Below are 13,066 nucleotides of genomic sequence, written 5' to 3'. Positions count from 1 at the left end.
GCAATCTGTGAAGGACGTACCGGTATGCTTACCGGTTGACATACCGGTAGAACGTACCAGTATGCAAACTTTGTAGGACGTACCTGCAGGAAGTGCCGGTATGCACGTTTGGAAAGCTGCCTTTACCTTTGCGAGGGGCGCTTGACCCTTGTCCATCTTGCGAAGACCCCGGCCATCATGCCGCATTGCGCCATTGCCAGGGGTGAAAGAGTCTGGCGGCATGTCCTGCCACAGGCGTTTGCGAGTTGAACGTCCACCGTGGCTGTGGAACGTCCATCCGTGTGCCATGGTGGCGCCCGGCACCTACCAGTAAAATAGGTACAAGCGGCTCCCCGTCCTGGCGCTCGGCCCTTGTGTGGGAGTACAATGTTTGAAAAGTTCACCCGGCTATCACGGGAAATCGCCCCTATGGAATTGGGCGACTGCAAAAACGCATGAACTTTTTTCTTAGTACGTCTATGCATTCATCAGCGCAAGCTGGAAGCTTTTTTAGCAAGTTGTTTAAAACGGTTGTCACAATCTCGTGTTATTTGCTCGAGAAAAAAAAGCCTTAGGAGTGGGATATACTAAAGCTGCGAATAGAAATATTGCAGAATTTTTCATGTCGACATATTCGTAAAAGCAGTGATGGAAAAGGAGTAGGTTCATGGTTGGCACAAACGCAGTGGGCGCAATATATAATGCGACGAAACCAGTAGCCACCATCTAAAGCAATGTTACCAGCGCTGATACACTGCAGCGAATTTGACGACACAGCATCGGAGCAGATTGCCTTAACGCCACCTGCATCGCCATCGTTGCGAGCCACAAGATCATCCTTGTCTTTAGATAAGTGTGGGGGCAGCAGAGATTAGAGATACTCTTTTGGTCCCAGGTAGCAACAATAGTATAGGACAGAAAGGCAGAGAAGTCAAGTAAGCACAAAGTAGGCAAAACTAGCTGGCTTTGTTTCAAGCACTTTCATACGTGCATTTCTTCCTGTGGGACCGGGTGCAGGTGTTTCAGCTCCCCGTGTTTCCGTGACTGGGAAGCCGCTACCGAATACCCGGCTTGTGTCGACGACGGTGCACTACCAAAACAGGAGCGTTGATCCACGCTTTACAAATATGGCGGTGTTGTTCGGCCAGTTTATCGCGCATGACGTATCACTGCTGACCGGTGTTAAGCTGGCGCCCCTGCAGCCCGATCTTGGTGAGAATGCCGAAGGCGTTGTACAGAACAATTTAGCGGAACCTATTTGGCGGAATATAGCCTTGTCTCATTGTTTGTGATTTGAACGTATAAGAATAATAATTCCAAAATGTGTCATTTGGCTCGGGTTTTCTGAGTTAAAAGAATATCGAATTTTGCAAAGAATAAGAAAACAACCTCGTATTTGCTTGAAACACATAATGACAACCTTTATTTTCGCCCGGTGGATATAGGAAGTAATTATATGGGGCGTTGTGCCACCTTTGGTTTTTTTAGTAGTGTTAAAACCTGTTTTTAAAAAAATATCAGCGAAAGTTGTAGCTAAATTGCCACTGAATATTATCAATCTCAAATAATTTTTGTATGGTACGCCTCTAAGAGATTCTCGTAATACTGTCACAGAAGCAAATATATTTCCTTATCGTAGTTTGGAGGGCTATTCATTCTAAAAAACGTGTTTTTGGAGAGTTGTTTTTTTTTTAAAAATGTTTTGGCAACGCTTCTGCATGTACTTCTAAGCTAAGCGAAAGCGTCGATTGCTAAAATAACGGGTTTGCAGTAACAGGGTGCTCTCGTTGAGTAGCGGTAATCGTTCGTCCGCTCCGGTCGTGTGTTTTGACCTGAAAAACAATTCTCACCGTGGCCATTAGAGCCGTGGTTCTTACAGTAATGTCCCGTTGCAAAATGATCGAAGAGGACGCGCTTTGAAAGAAAGCCGATTGCAGATATTTGCAGCTTTGGTCCTCTACCTGCACGGAAATCTACCTCATCCGTCCTGGTTCCTCGTGGCAGGAGGACCGAGTGGTTCTCCGACTTGCTTGTGTGTCTCAAGCTCGCTCTTAGTTTTTAGGTTAGCTCCGTACGAAGAAAAAGACGACCATAATTTTAGCGCGAAAGTGTTTTATTGCCGGATACACAAACACCTGAGTGGCGCCATATCGGTCACGGAAGTGACGCCAGTACCATGAAGCAAGCAGCCTGAAAAGGGTGAACCCCTGCACACAGGGGCTTCTTGCGGGTCAGCAACCTTTAGTACAAAAGAGTACGTTATAATTAGGGTTGTTCGGTCTCGGTTGTATATTGTAACATGAAAGTGTTTTATGCCGCGATACCCCAAGATTTCCCTGACGTCATATCCGCCACGGAAATGACGCCACTACACCTTTGACGCCACTACACGGAAATGACGCCACTACGCCACTACAGCAGGACGTCGCTCCCCATGCACACCCAGCAGAAAACCGCCGACCCGGAAAGCATGCTCAGCTGCAGATTTCGCTGCACATTTCGCTTTCGTGTTTTACTAATTCCTGTGACAGAGGAATCAACAACAGTTTTTGTTCAGCGCCCTCAATCAAGCAGGACCCGTGTTGCATCGTACATAGAGCCGTCACAAATGCATGTGACCACACACTTACCGGTTGCCTTCAAAGTTTTCTGAGACCTTGTACGAGTGCGTGTAAATAAATATAGCGTACGAAAACCGCCACACGTGCAGAAGTGCTCGAGACCCGGCAATACGAACCAAACAATGCAATGTGATCGAATCTGGGCCAGATATTCGGTAGTCGGATGGAGCTGTCACAGTGGAGAAGAAAAATACATTCATATAAATCTCCAAAAATAACCAAGCGCCAAGGCACCAGACTTCTATGGCAGTTTTTCTGTTTGGAGGCAGGGCGCCCAAGGGACCGAAGTTTTGTCCTGACAGCAACACCTTCTCTTATTTGCGCACCACGCTGCTGTGTGCAAATTAAGGTAAAGCCTCAGACAAACGTCCAGTGGTTCCACAACTCCGTTCACTTGTCCTGCTCTGTGTAAATCAATTCCCGCACGAAACGCTGCCTTTTCTTATTCAAGCAGAATGTCTCTACGGCCACGCTAGAAAAGTCGTATCAGCATATGAGAGCTCAATGCCACTTGTTTTCTCGGTTTCAGAAGAAGCAAAGATATAACTTCCGCAAATGGTATCTTTAGAGAGAAGCATGTCAGGCGGAAGAAGCGTAGTATACGTGATGTTGACGGTATGGTGGACAGCGTGTGCATCAGAGTATTTCCGATCATGCAGGACCTGGGTCGAACCCCACATGTCATGAAGGAGATAATTGCTTACCAATTGATGTGCCGGAGAACGATGAATTCTACCCGCAGTACAACCTCACCCGGATTGGATTCCGTCGGACAGTCCCTTGCTCTCAGTGCTCTCAAGGTACAGTACCTACTCTGACGTAATTGTGCACATGTGCTCTGGCAGTCCCTGCGCCAAGCAGTGCAGTCACGTGTTACTTCGGGGACTGATATTGAGAAAGCAGTTGTATGTCTTTGCGGCTTGTTTGGAATGGTAATTGTAGCAACGCTCCTTCTTTGAAGGAGCTTAAGATACTTAGATTTTTATGTGTAAGCGAAGTTATCAAAAATAAGGACTAAGTTGACGAGCTGTTGACATTTTTTTTGTTATCGACGGCAGTAGGAAAGAAAAAAAGTTTGTGGTAAGATTCTTGATGTTCAAAAAATAGAGGGAACTTGGGTCAATTCTGCCGGCTTTTTAATGTTTCGTCACCAATGTGATAAAATAAAATCGAAGATGGGAGTAAAAGGTGTACGTATACAGACAAGCGTTTAGCTGCGGAGAAAAGGTTGTCGTTGACTTCGGAAACGACGCTAAAGCAGCCTACAATAAGATGAAAGGCCGGTAAGTAATATTGATTGCATTCTTCAGCGCAATAAGCGCGAGAAGGAGATAGGTAACCGTGCAGTGGCAAACCTTGAAATAGTTGTTCAGAGAAACGTATGTATTAAATTATTTGAATTGCCGGCAAGAAATCTCAAAGCTTATCGTACTAGCATCCAGTTATCGTACTCCAGGCGCAGGGCGGGCACTCTACACTTACACTACACATTATGCAAATAAATGTGATCAATAGAAGCGCACCACGCTTGGTACACTGGCGACAGTTCAACATGTCTGGACGTGGTCCACTGATCAGTATCTTGGAGGCCAATGAGACCTCCCCTCCTGTGGCCGGCTACTCAGACCCCTACAGTAACGGGAGTGGTTTTGCGCCATTGACAGAACGTGACGGGAGTAGGAGCAGACAGTACGTGCATTGGTCGCCTTCCTTCTGGATGCCGAACAGCCTTACCTAATCGTCCCAACGCCACAACGCGCCCCACCGTGTTCTAAAGCCCTACTCATTTCCAAGATTTTTTCCTGGTCTGGTATGGGCCGAGTAACTGCAGTAATTCCTCGTTATAACGAAATCTCTTTACAAGATATATCGCTTTATTCGAATTGTCTTCTGTTTCCACCCAAACACATGCATTTTAGGCCGCGTTACACGAGGCGCACAAAGAGCTCGACCCGCTTAGAGCGAAGAGGAGAGCGGAGGCGTCAGGCTGTCAACATGGCGGGTCAACGCAAGCTGGTGTTTCCCCGGTGATTGTCTCGAGCCGGTCATGCTCGATTCGCCCCATCTGAATTCAGACAGGCGATCCCAATGCGTGGTAGGGCCATTAAATTTTGTTCTTAGACATTGGTCAATGGCATAGACGAAATGGTGCGCGAACACCCACACTCGTTCCATAGAATCAGCACTGTCATCGACAACAGGGGACCAAAAAACTCTTCTGTCGCAAACTTTACGGCCGGAAAAAATTTCGCAGTGATCATGCTAAGCCCGTAGTGCAAAATCGGGTGGATTTTGTGATAGCGCTGTGTAGCGACAATGAGCGGTTAATCGTTTTGTACCTCAACAAACACAACCTGAAACTCGAGCCACTGCGTTTGCGGCCATTTTCCAGCGCGAAACTCTCGTAGCGATCTGCGACGCCCGCACGCCCCCAATAAAAGCGGCCACTGCCACTGCCACTTTTATGTGTGGCGACCGCAGCGTCTTTCAATGCTTCGCTAAATTGGAGCAGGGGTGGCTCACCCCCAGCAAGAACTTGAAACAGCCAAAGCTACCAGCCATTTTTGCAACTGACAAAAGTTTTGCTTCGCTGATTATATTGTGCTTTGATTCCTCGCACCTGTGACGTAATTAAAGCTCAAATGATTTAGCTTTTCTCGAGTTGTAGCTTATGTCGAAACACTGCTTATTATGAAAATTTTGGCCGTCCCACTGACTTTCTTACAACGAGAGATTACTGTAGTATAAATACGAGTTTAAAACAAAAAAGAACATTGACCATGTTATTGCGCAAACACAGGAATAGAAAGCAGATTTTTATAAGTTTCGGAGGTGAAACTAATATAGGAAAGTACACTATGATTATGTGTGACGATAAAAGTTGGCTTAGTTTACTGGTGGGAGGCCAGCAAAGAAAAAAAGTGCCAAATAAATGTTGCTATTTTATGGAAGTGGTTCATTATAAGTGTCTCTTCAGTTATTGTGCAGGCTTTTGAGCTGCCAGGGAAAATAAGAGCACTGATCATAGCATTAGAGGTAGGAGAATCGGGCTAGACATCAACGTGGCACTGTCGAAACCAGTAATACAATGGCAAACAAACTCTGCATTTAGGGATAGGGCACCAATGTTGGGACAAAGAGCCTCTAAGGAAATTTATAGTGTGTCGCTACTGAAGATGGCCATGACGTACAAGTAGTAGAACAAACCCTTAACACACAAATTCTTGAGTCGGCAGTAGCGGTAGGAGGCAGGCAAACTAAAAAGCAAGTAGTTTGTTTTAAGAAACTATGAAGCGTTTTAAAAGCCCAAGAGTATGCAACAATCATAAAAGAGCGAATAAAATTCGAGGAAGGGTAGCAATCGGTTCATCAAGCAACAAACCTAACCTTTGCGCCAAGGACTTGGCTTTTATTATAGAAACATTAGCCAAAAACGAGCGCCTAATGAAAACGAATAAGATTGCTTTTAGCAGAACAGCGTGAATGTAAAGTAACATGGAACTTGTAAAGCAAGGACAAACCAGGGTGCTGAACCGGAACCGAACCCGAACCGACAAGCGGAACCACACCATTATTTTTGCTGGAAGTCAACACAAACCCAAACCTAAATTTTTTGAGCATGCTGAACCCGAAACGGTACAGATCCGAAAAAAATGGATAAAGGTTACCGGTTTACAGGAAAACGGTTTGACCACCTGTGGTTGTTTTTGTGGTGGTGGTTGTTGTGGGATCAGGTGGCGTTAGCCTGGCTGGATATGCCGGCCATTGCTCCGCCCAAGCTCGTCCTAATTAGCCAAAGGTAGTCGTTTAGCCTTTTACCTTTACCACAGCCTTTTACCACACGTTTTCCAGCTCCATCTCAAGGAAGCTTAGGAGAAGGCGTGACACGTCTCTTCGCAGCATCCAATGTCCCCTTGGAAAGACGATGTGGTCCAGAGTGCTGTGTGGGGCTGCCAGCTTTCGAATCGCTGAGAGCATAGCAGTCCGCTCGACATCATGCTCTGGGCAACACAATACGTAGTGGTGTACATCCCCTATCAGTGCACATGACGAACACAGAGGCGATCGCAAGAGGCCCACCTTGAATAGCAATGCTGTGGTCTTCGCTGAGCCCGTTCGGATGCGGTACAACAATGTTTCCTCGGATCTTGTAAGCCCTTTTGTGACGCAAGGCTGGTGATAGGGATTTCCCAGAGACTTGAAATGTTCGGCCCCTATTCGCCTGAAGTCGTTCCAGTGACTGGGGGAAACTTACTCTGTCGGTGCAAATTGCAGCGCACTACGTGGCATCTGATCAGCGGTCTCATTGCCCTTGACGCCAACATGGGAAGGAATCCATTGAAACCGCACATTGAAATTCTCGCTGCTAAGTTCTTGCACAAGCCGTAAGGAACGCTGACAGTCCTTTTTCGTGGGGATTCCACGCTGCAAAAGTTGTAGTGCTGCTTTTGAGTGAGTCAGTTAATGCCAATCAGGCCTTTTCCCTGTACCATCCACCTCGTACTCAATGATGCACTTTTCCCTCCAGACCAACCAAAACACTGTCGATGCTCTCCTTGTTCTCTCATCAAAGAGGAATGCGCACCAACATAGCAATAGTATATTGGTGCTGTCGCCGCGAGTCTAGTGCAAGGCTGAGCAGAAGAAATGCTATTCTCGGAAGCTTGCAGGTGGTATGAAAGGACTTGGCCCTTCCCTCACTGCGACTTTAAAGGAGTAATAAGGCTGCAAGAGGCTCCACTATGCAACAGCGCAGGTCCACAGCCGATGTGTGCAACGTTTTCCCCTACATAGTTTGTTTCAAAGGGTCGCACACCAGGATAGTATAGATGATTGACAAGTTTTACCGCAGATTTTGCTCAATGGCTTAGCTGTTTGTCACTGAACGAAAAGGTGCGGGTTTGATCTCCGTTCATGCGGCCGTTTTTTTAATGTAGGCGGAAAACGAAAACGTGTAGGTGTCGACATTCTGACGCACGGTGAATAGGCCTAAGTGGTTTACCTTACTCTGCCACTATGCTATATACGCTGCGCCTCCAAGCAGAGGTGTTCCATTGGGGCACCAAACGCGCCCATATATTTGAAAAGTGTATTTCCACCGCAAAATTCTAAAATAAAAGGCACCACACGTGGTTCGAAATTATTAAACGCTATATAAGCAAAATTGAATAAGCAAAACACCACAAGGTGGATATTGCTATATACCTATCATTTTCTTTGTCTGATCTTTCTCAACCAAACCGGTCATGAATGCAAAGGACGCGAGTTCCGTGGTTTGCGGTATAAGTGTCGGTTTTCCGGGACGGTACGGCGGGCAAGTGTGCGTTTTTAGGAGGTAGACTTAATATTTCAAAGTGCAGAGAAAAGTGTTAACTTATGATGCACAATTATTCCGGTTTCAAAAAACTGCCTTCCAGGACCTTGAAGGCACAATGATTTCGTCATGAGTAAAACCTCTCTAAAAAATACAACGCATACATGAAAGGCAGACGGCTACCACAGTGTCCCATTTGCCCAGCACTGGACTTTTCTGCTGTTGTTCTGAAGCTTTGAACTCTGAACTGTTTTCGGGGGCACACTTTTACTGACTGCCCGAATCGCTACGTTATTTCTACTGCTACTCGTTTCGGAGGGGTGTACTGCTGTCGACGAATTTGAGAGCGTCTCCCCCAAAATAGTTCATCTGATGGTACAATAGCCAAGGAAGAGTTTCAATTTGCGATGGCTTAATATGTTATAATATTTCGCAATCTAGCGGAAATAACGACAGCAGTGGATCGGGAGGAGCAATATCATATTTTACCAACGAAAACTCCGGTGGTACCTATCGCAAAATGTATTCCAGTTAAAAGAGCAATAATTCAATTATTGTGCGTAACTAAAGCTTACATTTAATACTATTGTGGGTTACACCCTCGCGGACGTGTCAGCCATAGGTCGGCAAAACAGAAAGAACTCACTCAAACTCAATCACAATTTTTTTCATTCACGCTATATTCAATCAAACTCAGGCTCAAAAGGTTCGTCTGTTCACAAAATCACTCGTACTCACTCATCAAATATTCATTTGTAATCGTACTCACTTGTACTCAAACTCATTTGTCCTCACGAGTATTCGTACTCAATCTGTACTCATGAGTACTGAATCTGTACTCATGAGTACTCACTCTGTACTCATGAGTACTACTCATGAGTACTACTAATTCTGCACTCATGAGTACTACTCATTCTGCACTCATGAGTACTCAATCTGTACTCATGAGTACTCAATTTGTATTACTCACGAATAATCAACTTATCTGCACTGTTAGCTAGGTCGTACCTCGAATGAAAAACTAAGTAGAAAAAATAAATTCTTTAATTTATTAGAAAAACACATGTTACATATAGATCAGGACAGAGGAAGAAAACGTCTGACGCGGTGCACTGTCGTTGGGCGACTTACTGCGCGAAGGCAAGTACATGTGAGAAAGCGAAACGGAACGTAAGCACTCGCGTTGCGTCTGGCGTCTCCTCTTGTTCTCAGGCCGGGTCGGGCTCAGGGGAGCTCGGGGCTTAACGGTGCAGCCGTGGCAGTAAACTGCGTTTTTCTGCGTGTCTTCGGGTGGCAGCTTTTGTCGTCCGTTTTCTTGTTTGCACTACTGTTTGCACTACTGTACCCAGGAGTGCATATACTCAAGAGTGCAAGCACTCGCAAAAACAGTATTCATGAGTATTGTACTCATGAGTGCTGCGTACTCATGAGTACTGTGTACTCATGAGTACTGTGTACTCGTGAGTACTCATACTCATGAGTACTCAAACTCATGAGTACTCATACTCATGAATACTGTACTTATGAGTACTCATACTCATGAGTAGTGCGCTCATGAGTACAGTACTCACGAGTAGTGGACTTACCCCTGTACTCACTCGTCATCGTACTCACTGTTTTTTTCTGGGTGTGTGATCACTCATCATCGTACTCACTCGTGAGTTTGAGTACAAATGAGTACAAATGAGTGTACTCCCGAGTGAGTACGCCGACCTATGGTGTCAGCTAACAAATTGTTCTTGGTGACCAAATTCGAATTCATTGAAAACATTTACGTTTTTCCTGTAGGATATATTTCTGATGCTACGCGCCGGTTAATATTAAAAGTTGGTACTAAAGGTTGGTATTTGGGCTCGCCAGTACGAATGAATATTTCTAGAGCTCGCTTCTTATCGTGAGGGGCGATTTTATACAGCAGTTTGATGGCAACAAAATAGGAAAGGGCACAAAATATATCCCATCGTCTTATTTCTTGGCGGTGCCTTTATGTAGTCCCCAAGACAACGTAAGGTTTGGGCGGGAAAGTAATTCGAGATTGCCAGTTCTTCATTTTTTCCTTTTATCTCTTGCCCAAGTTTTCAAAGATTGCTTGATCTTTTCACCACTGTTAATGAGAAACAGCAAAATTTCGAACTTTTTTTGTACAGTTTTTTATTTTCGTTTTAAACTGCTCTGTTGTTTTTACCCTGAGCTGATAATTCAACTTCTCGAACAGGCTCGGTGCGGGATTTAGTCGCACCGGGACTAAGCCAAAAAGAAATGAATGCGGCCGAAGCGGAACCGTGACGGAACTGGTATTTTTGCGGTTCGACACAGTCCGACAAAGATTGATGAGATAACGAAATCCGCGTAAAGTTATATCCACATTTTTACTGTGGCGAGTTGAGGTGAAGAAAGAGTGCTGAATCGACCGGCTTAGTTTTCGAGGCTCCACGAGTAATTCAAGACAAGGTGGGAAAAAATTGGGCCACTCGGGAAGCACTCTTAAGTGATGAACAGTATGTACCTTTGTCACCAAAAAGAAAGGCTTCTAACCAATGGGGAATCTGGTGATCACATTTAGGCCAGAAATCTTGGAACATTGTAAGCACCTCAAAATAGGTTGGGGCCAAAGAGGCTGTAGCACCCTCTGGTTGGCGCTACAGCCTCTACAAAGACGAGAATAAAGAAACGAGCGGCGCGTGCTTGGTGGTCAGCACGGCACGGGCAGTTCGATTACGAAAGCCTGCCACGCTGGTACTCTTTCAGTGGCGCCGCGCTGCGACCCGCGGCTCCCGACAGTGGTGACCCGGACTAAGACATGACCAACCCCAGCAACCTTGCGTCCTCAGGCCCTCTTTTGCCTGACGCTTCATCGCGGCCGCCGGACGTCGCAGTCATACAGCTCCGTCTGCCCACCTTGGTGCGCAAGAACCCGCAGGTTTGGATCGACCAGGTCGAAGCCGTCTTCCATCTGCACCGCGTCATCTCGGAGACTACTCGGTATAGCCACTTGCTTTGCAACCTGCCTCCTGAGGTGGCTAATGAAGTGGCAGACGTCATCTGTGCACCTTTGGGCGATGCTGCGTACCAGCGGCTCAAGCAGAGTATTCTGGACCGAACCACGGCGTCCGCGAACTCTGCTGTTGAAGCCAGGGTGGTGACTTCTCCTTCAGTCGCCACCCTGGCTTCGACAGCAGGGTCATCGGCCATTTCCCGCTTCGAGACTCAGATCGATCACCTCGAGCGCCGAGGTGATCGATCCGAGTCTCTAAGCGGGAAATGGCCGATGACTCTGCTGTCGAAGCCAGTGTGTGGCGACTGAGGGAGAAGTCAAGTCGTGAACTGTATCAGCAAGCTCGGCGGCGTGGTCGAGGGTCAAGTCCCCTTCAGCAGCTAAAACGATGCCAGTGGACTGTGGCAAGCGCTGCAGAAAGAGCTCCTTCAAAAGCGCACCGTTCGAGTCCACATTGCTCGCGCCCACGAGCTGTCGCATGGTGTTGAGCAGCTGGGAAGGGCGGTGATATCCAAGCTCTTCGTGGGTGAGCAGGTGCTGGAGGCGCACGCTTTTGGACGCCGTGGTTCGGTCCAGAATACTCTGCTTGAGCCGCTGGTACGGAGCATCGCCCAAAGGTGCACCGATGACGTCTGCCACTTCATTAGCCACCTCAGGAGGCAGGTTGCAAAGCAAGTGGCTATACCGAGTAGTCTCCGAGATGACGCGGTGCAGATCGATGACGGCTTCGACCTGGGTGAACCAAAGCTGCGGGTTCTTGCGCACGAAGGTGAGCAGACGGAGCTGTATGACTGCGACATCCGGCGGCCGCGATGAAGTCGTCTCGTTGGACCGCCTCAAACCAGCCTACCTCGAGACGCCTCCCAACGAACTCCGCACCGACATCGCACGCCTAAACACTCCATAGCTCGCCCCCAAAACCAACGCCCACCTGCCTCACCGTCGCGTGACGTTCGACATTCCGTCTGAGCGGGGGGCACTGAATGCGCCCTCTGGTTGGCGCTCTTAGCCGGCGCCTTGGCGCCACCTATGAAAGACGAGAATAAAGAAACGAGCGGCGCGTGATTGGTGATCAGCACGGCACGGGCAGTTCGATTCCGAAAGGCTGCCACGCTGGCACACTTTCAGTGGCGCTTCGCTGCGACCCCCCGGTTCCCGAAGGGCCATTAAAAAAAAGATCTCCATCGCTATAGGACGCGAGAAACGCTTTGAATTAAATAAAACTGTAGGGCAAAAAACTCTCTAGGCCTAGATCAAATGAAGACCAAGAAGTGGAGTTGGTTGAGCACGCAATTGGGAATTGTCAATGTCGGTGTTGCTGCAGAATAACATAACGGCTAACTAAAAGGGACACTCGAAGTACAAGAGCAGTGATTCGGTCGTTGAAGGAAAAAAGAAGGTGTGCTCGAAGAATGTGTTCAGGCGGTGCACGATTGAGTTGGGAAGTTTAAGGGGGACACCTTGGTCCATCAGTGCACCTAACTAGAATGATTAAAATGATAACGATGGTTCTATGAATACAGGTGTGTGCTGCAGAATAAGCTACTATGGTTTTAGAAACAGACAACGACGCGTCACGGTTCACTCCCCGCTGGAAAGCGCCTTTCGTGTTTGCTGACAGAGCAAAAAGTAAACATGCCTCAACTACAAAATAAAATCGGAGGGCCTCGCGCAACTTTACCCCCTAAAGCCTCAAAATTGGTTATTTCAACTGCAAAGATTTATATCACTGCGTGTTATCTCCAACCACGAGTACAACAATGTTCCCTCCATATGAGAGACGGCTTCGAATAAAACCGACCCCCACGTAAGTTACAATTATCGAGGAATAAAAATTTCAAAGAAACCTAATTACTAACGCTTTAGAAAACTCACTCGCCCGTTTAGTAACGGCGGTTTTAGGGTAATTCTTGCAAATAGTGTGATTTTTGTCAAGGGCGCCCCCTCAGAAGAGATGCATCCAAACTCCATAAAAACAAAAGAAACAGGAATTTGAAGTGCGTGCCCTGACCGCACCAATGAACGAACGCCGCGCCGAAACACCGCAGCACCATGGCCAAATATTGTAGTGCACGGGACAGCCAATCCGAGAACGCCGCGCAAGATACGAGTGGCGTGATTACCAAATATGGTCAAGAAAAGGCCGTCAGCCAATTA

General features: G+C 47.0%; 1 protein-coding gene across 2 annotated transcripts in view; it reads left to right on the top strand.

Moving 5' to 3' along the window:
- The first annotated feature begins 1,002 nt into the window (after positions 1 to 1,002).
- Positions 1,003 to 13,066, top strand: part of LOC144157747 (chorion peroxidase-like) — a 41,420-nt gene continuing 29,356 nt past the window's right edge. For both annotated transcript variants that reach the window (XM_077688519.1, XM_077688520.1), the window contains exons 1-2: positions 1,003 to 1,191; positions 3,260 to 3,400. In XM_077688519.1, coding sequence (XP_077544645.1) covers positions 1,107 to 1,191; positions 3,260 to 3,400 — 226 coding nt within the window. In that variant the 5' untranslated portion in view covers positions 1,003 to 1,106. The remainder of the gene's footprint in view (positions 1,192 to 3,259; positions 3,401 to 13,066) is intronic.

The sequence above is a fragment of the Haemaphysalis longicornis genome, unplaced genomic scaffold (genome assembly GCF_048455015.1).
Source record: "Haemaphysalis longicornis isolate Haplotype H1 unplaced genomic scaffold, Haemaphysalis longicornis Haplotype H1 scaffold_10, whole genome shotgun sequence".
NCBI lineage: Eukaryota > Metazoa > Arthropoda > Arachnida > Ixodida > Ixodidae > Haemaphysalis > Haemaphysalis longicornis.
This window is presented reverse-complemented; position numbering and strand designations above follow the sequence as displayed.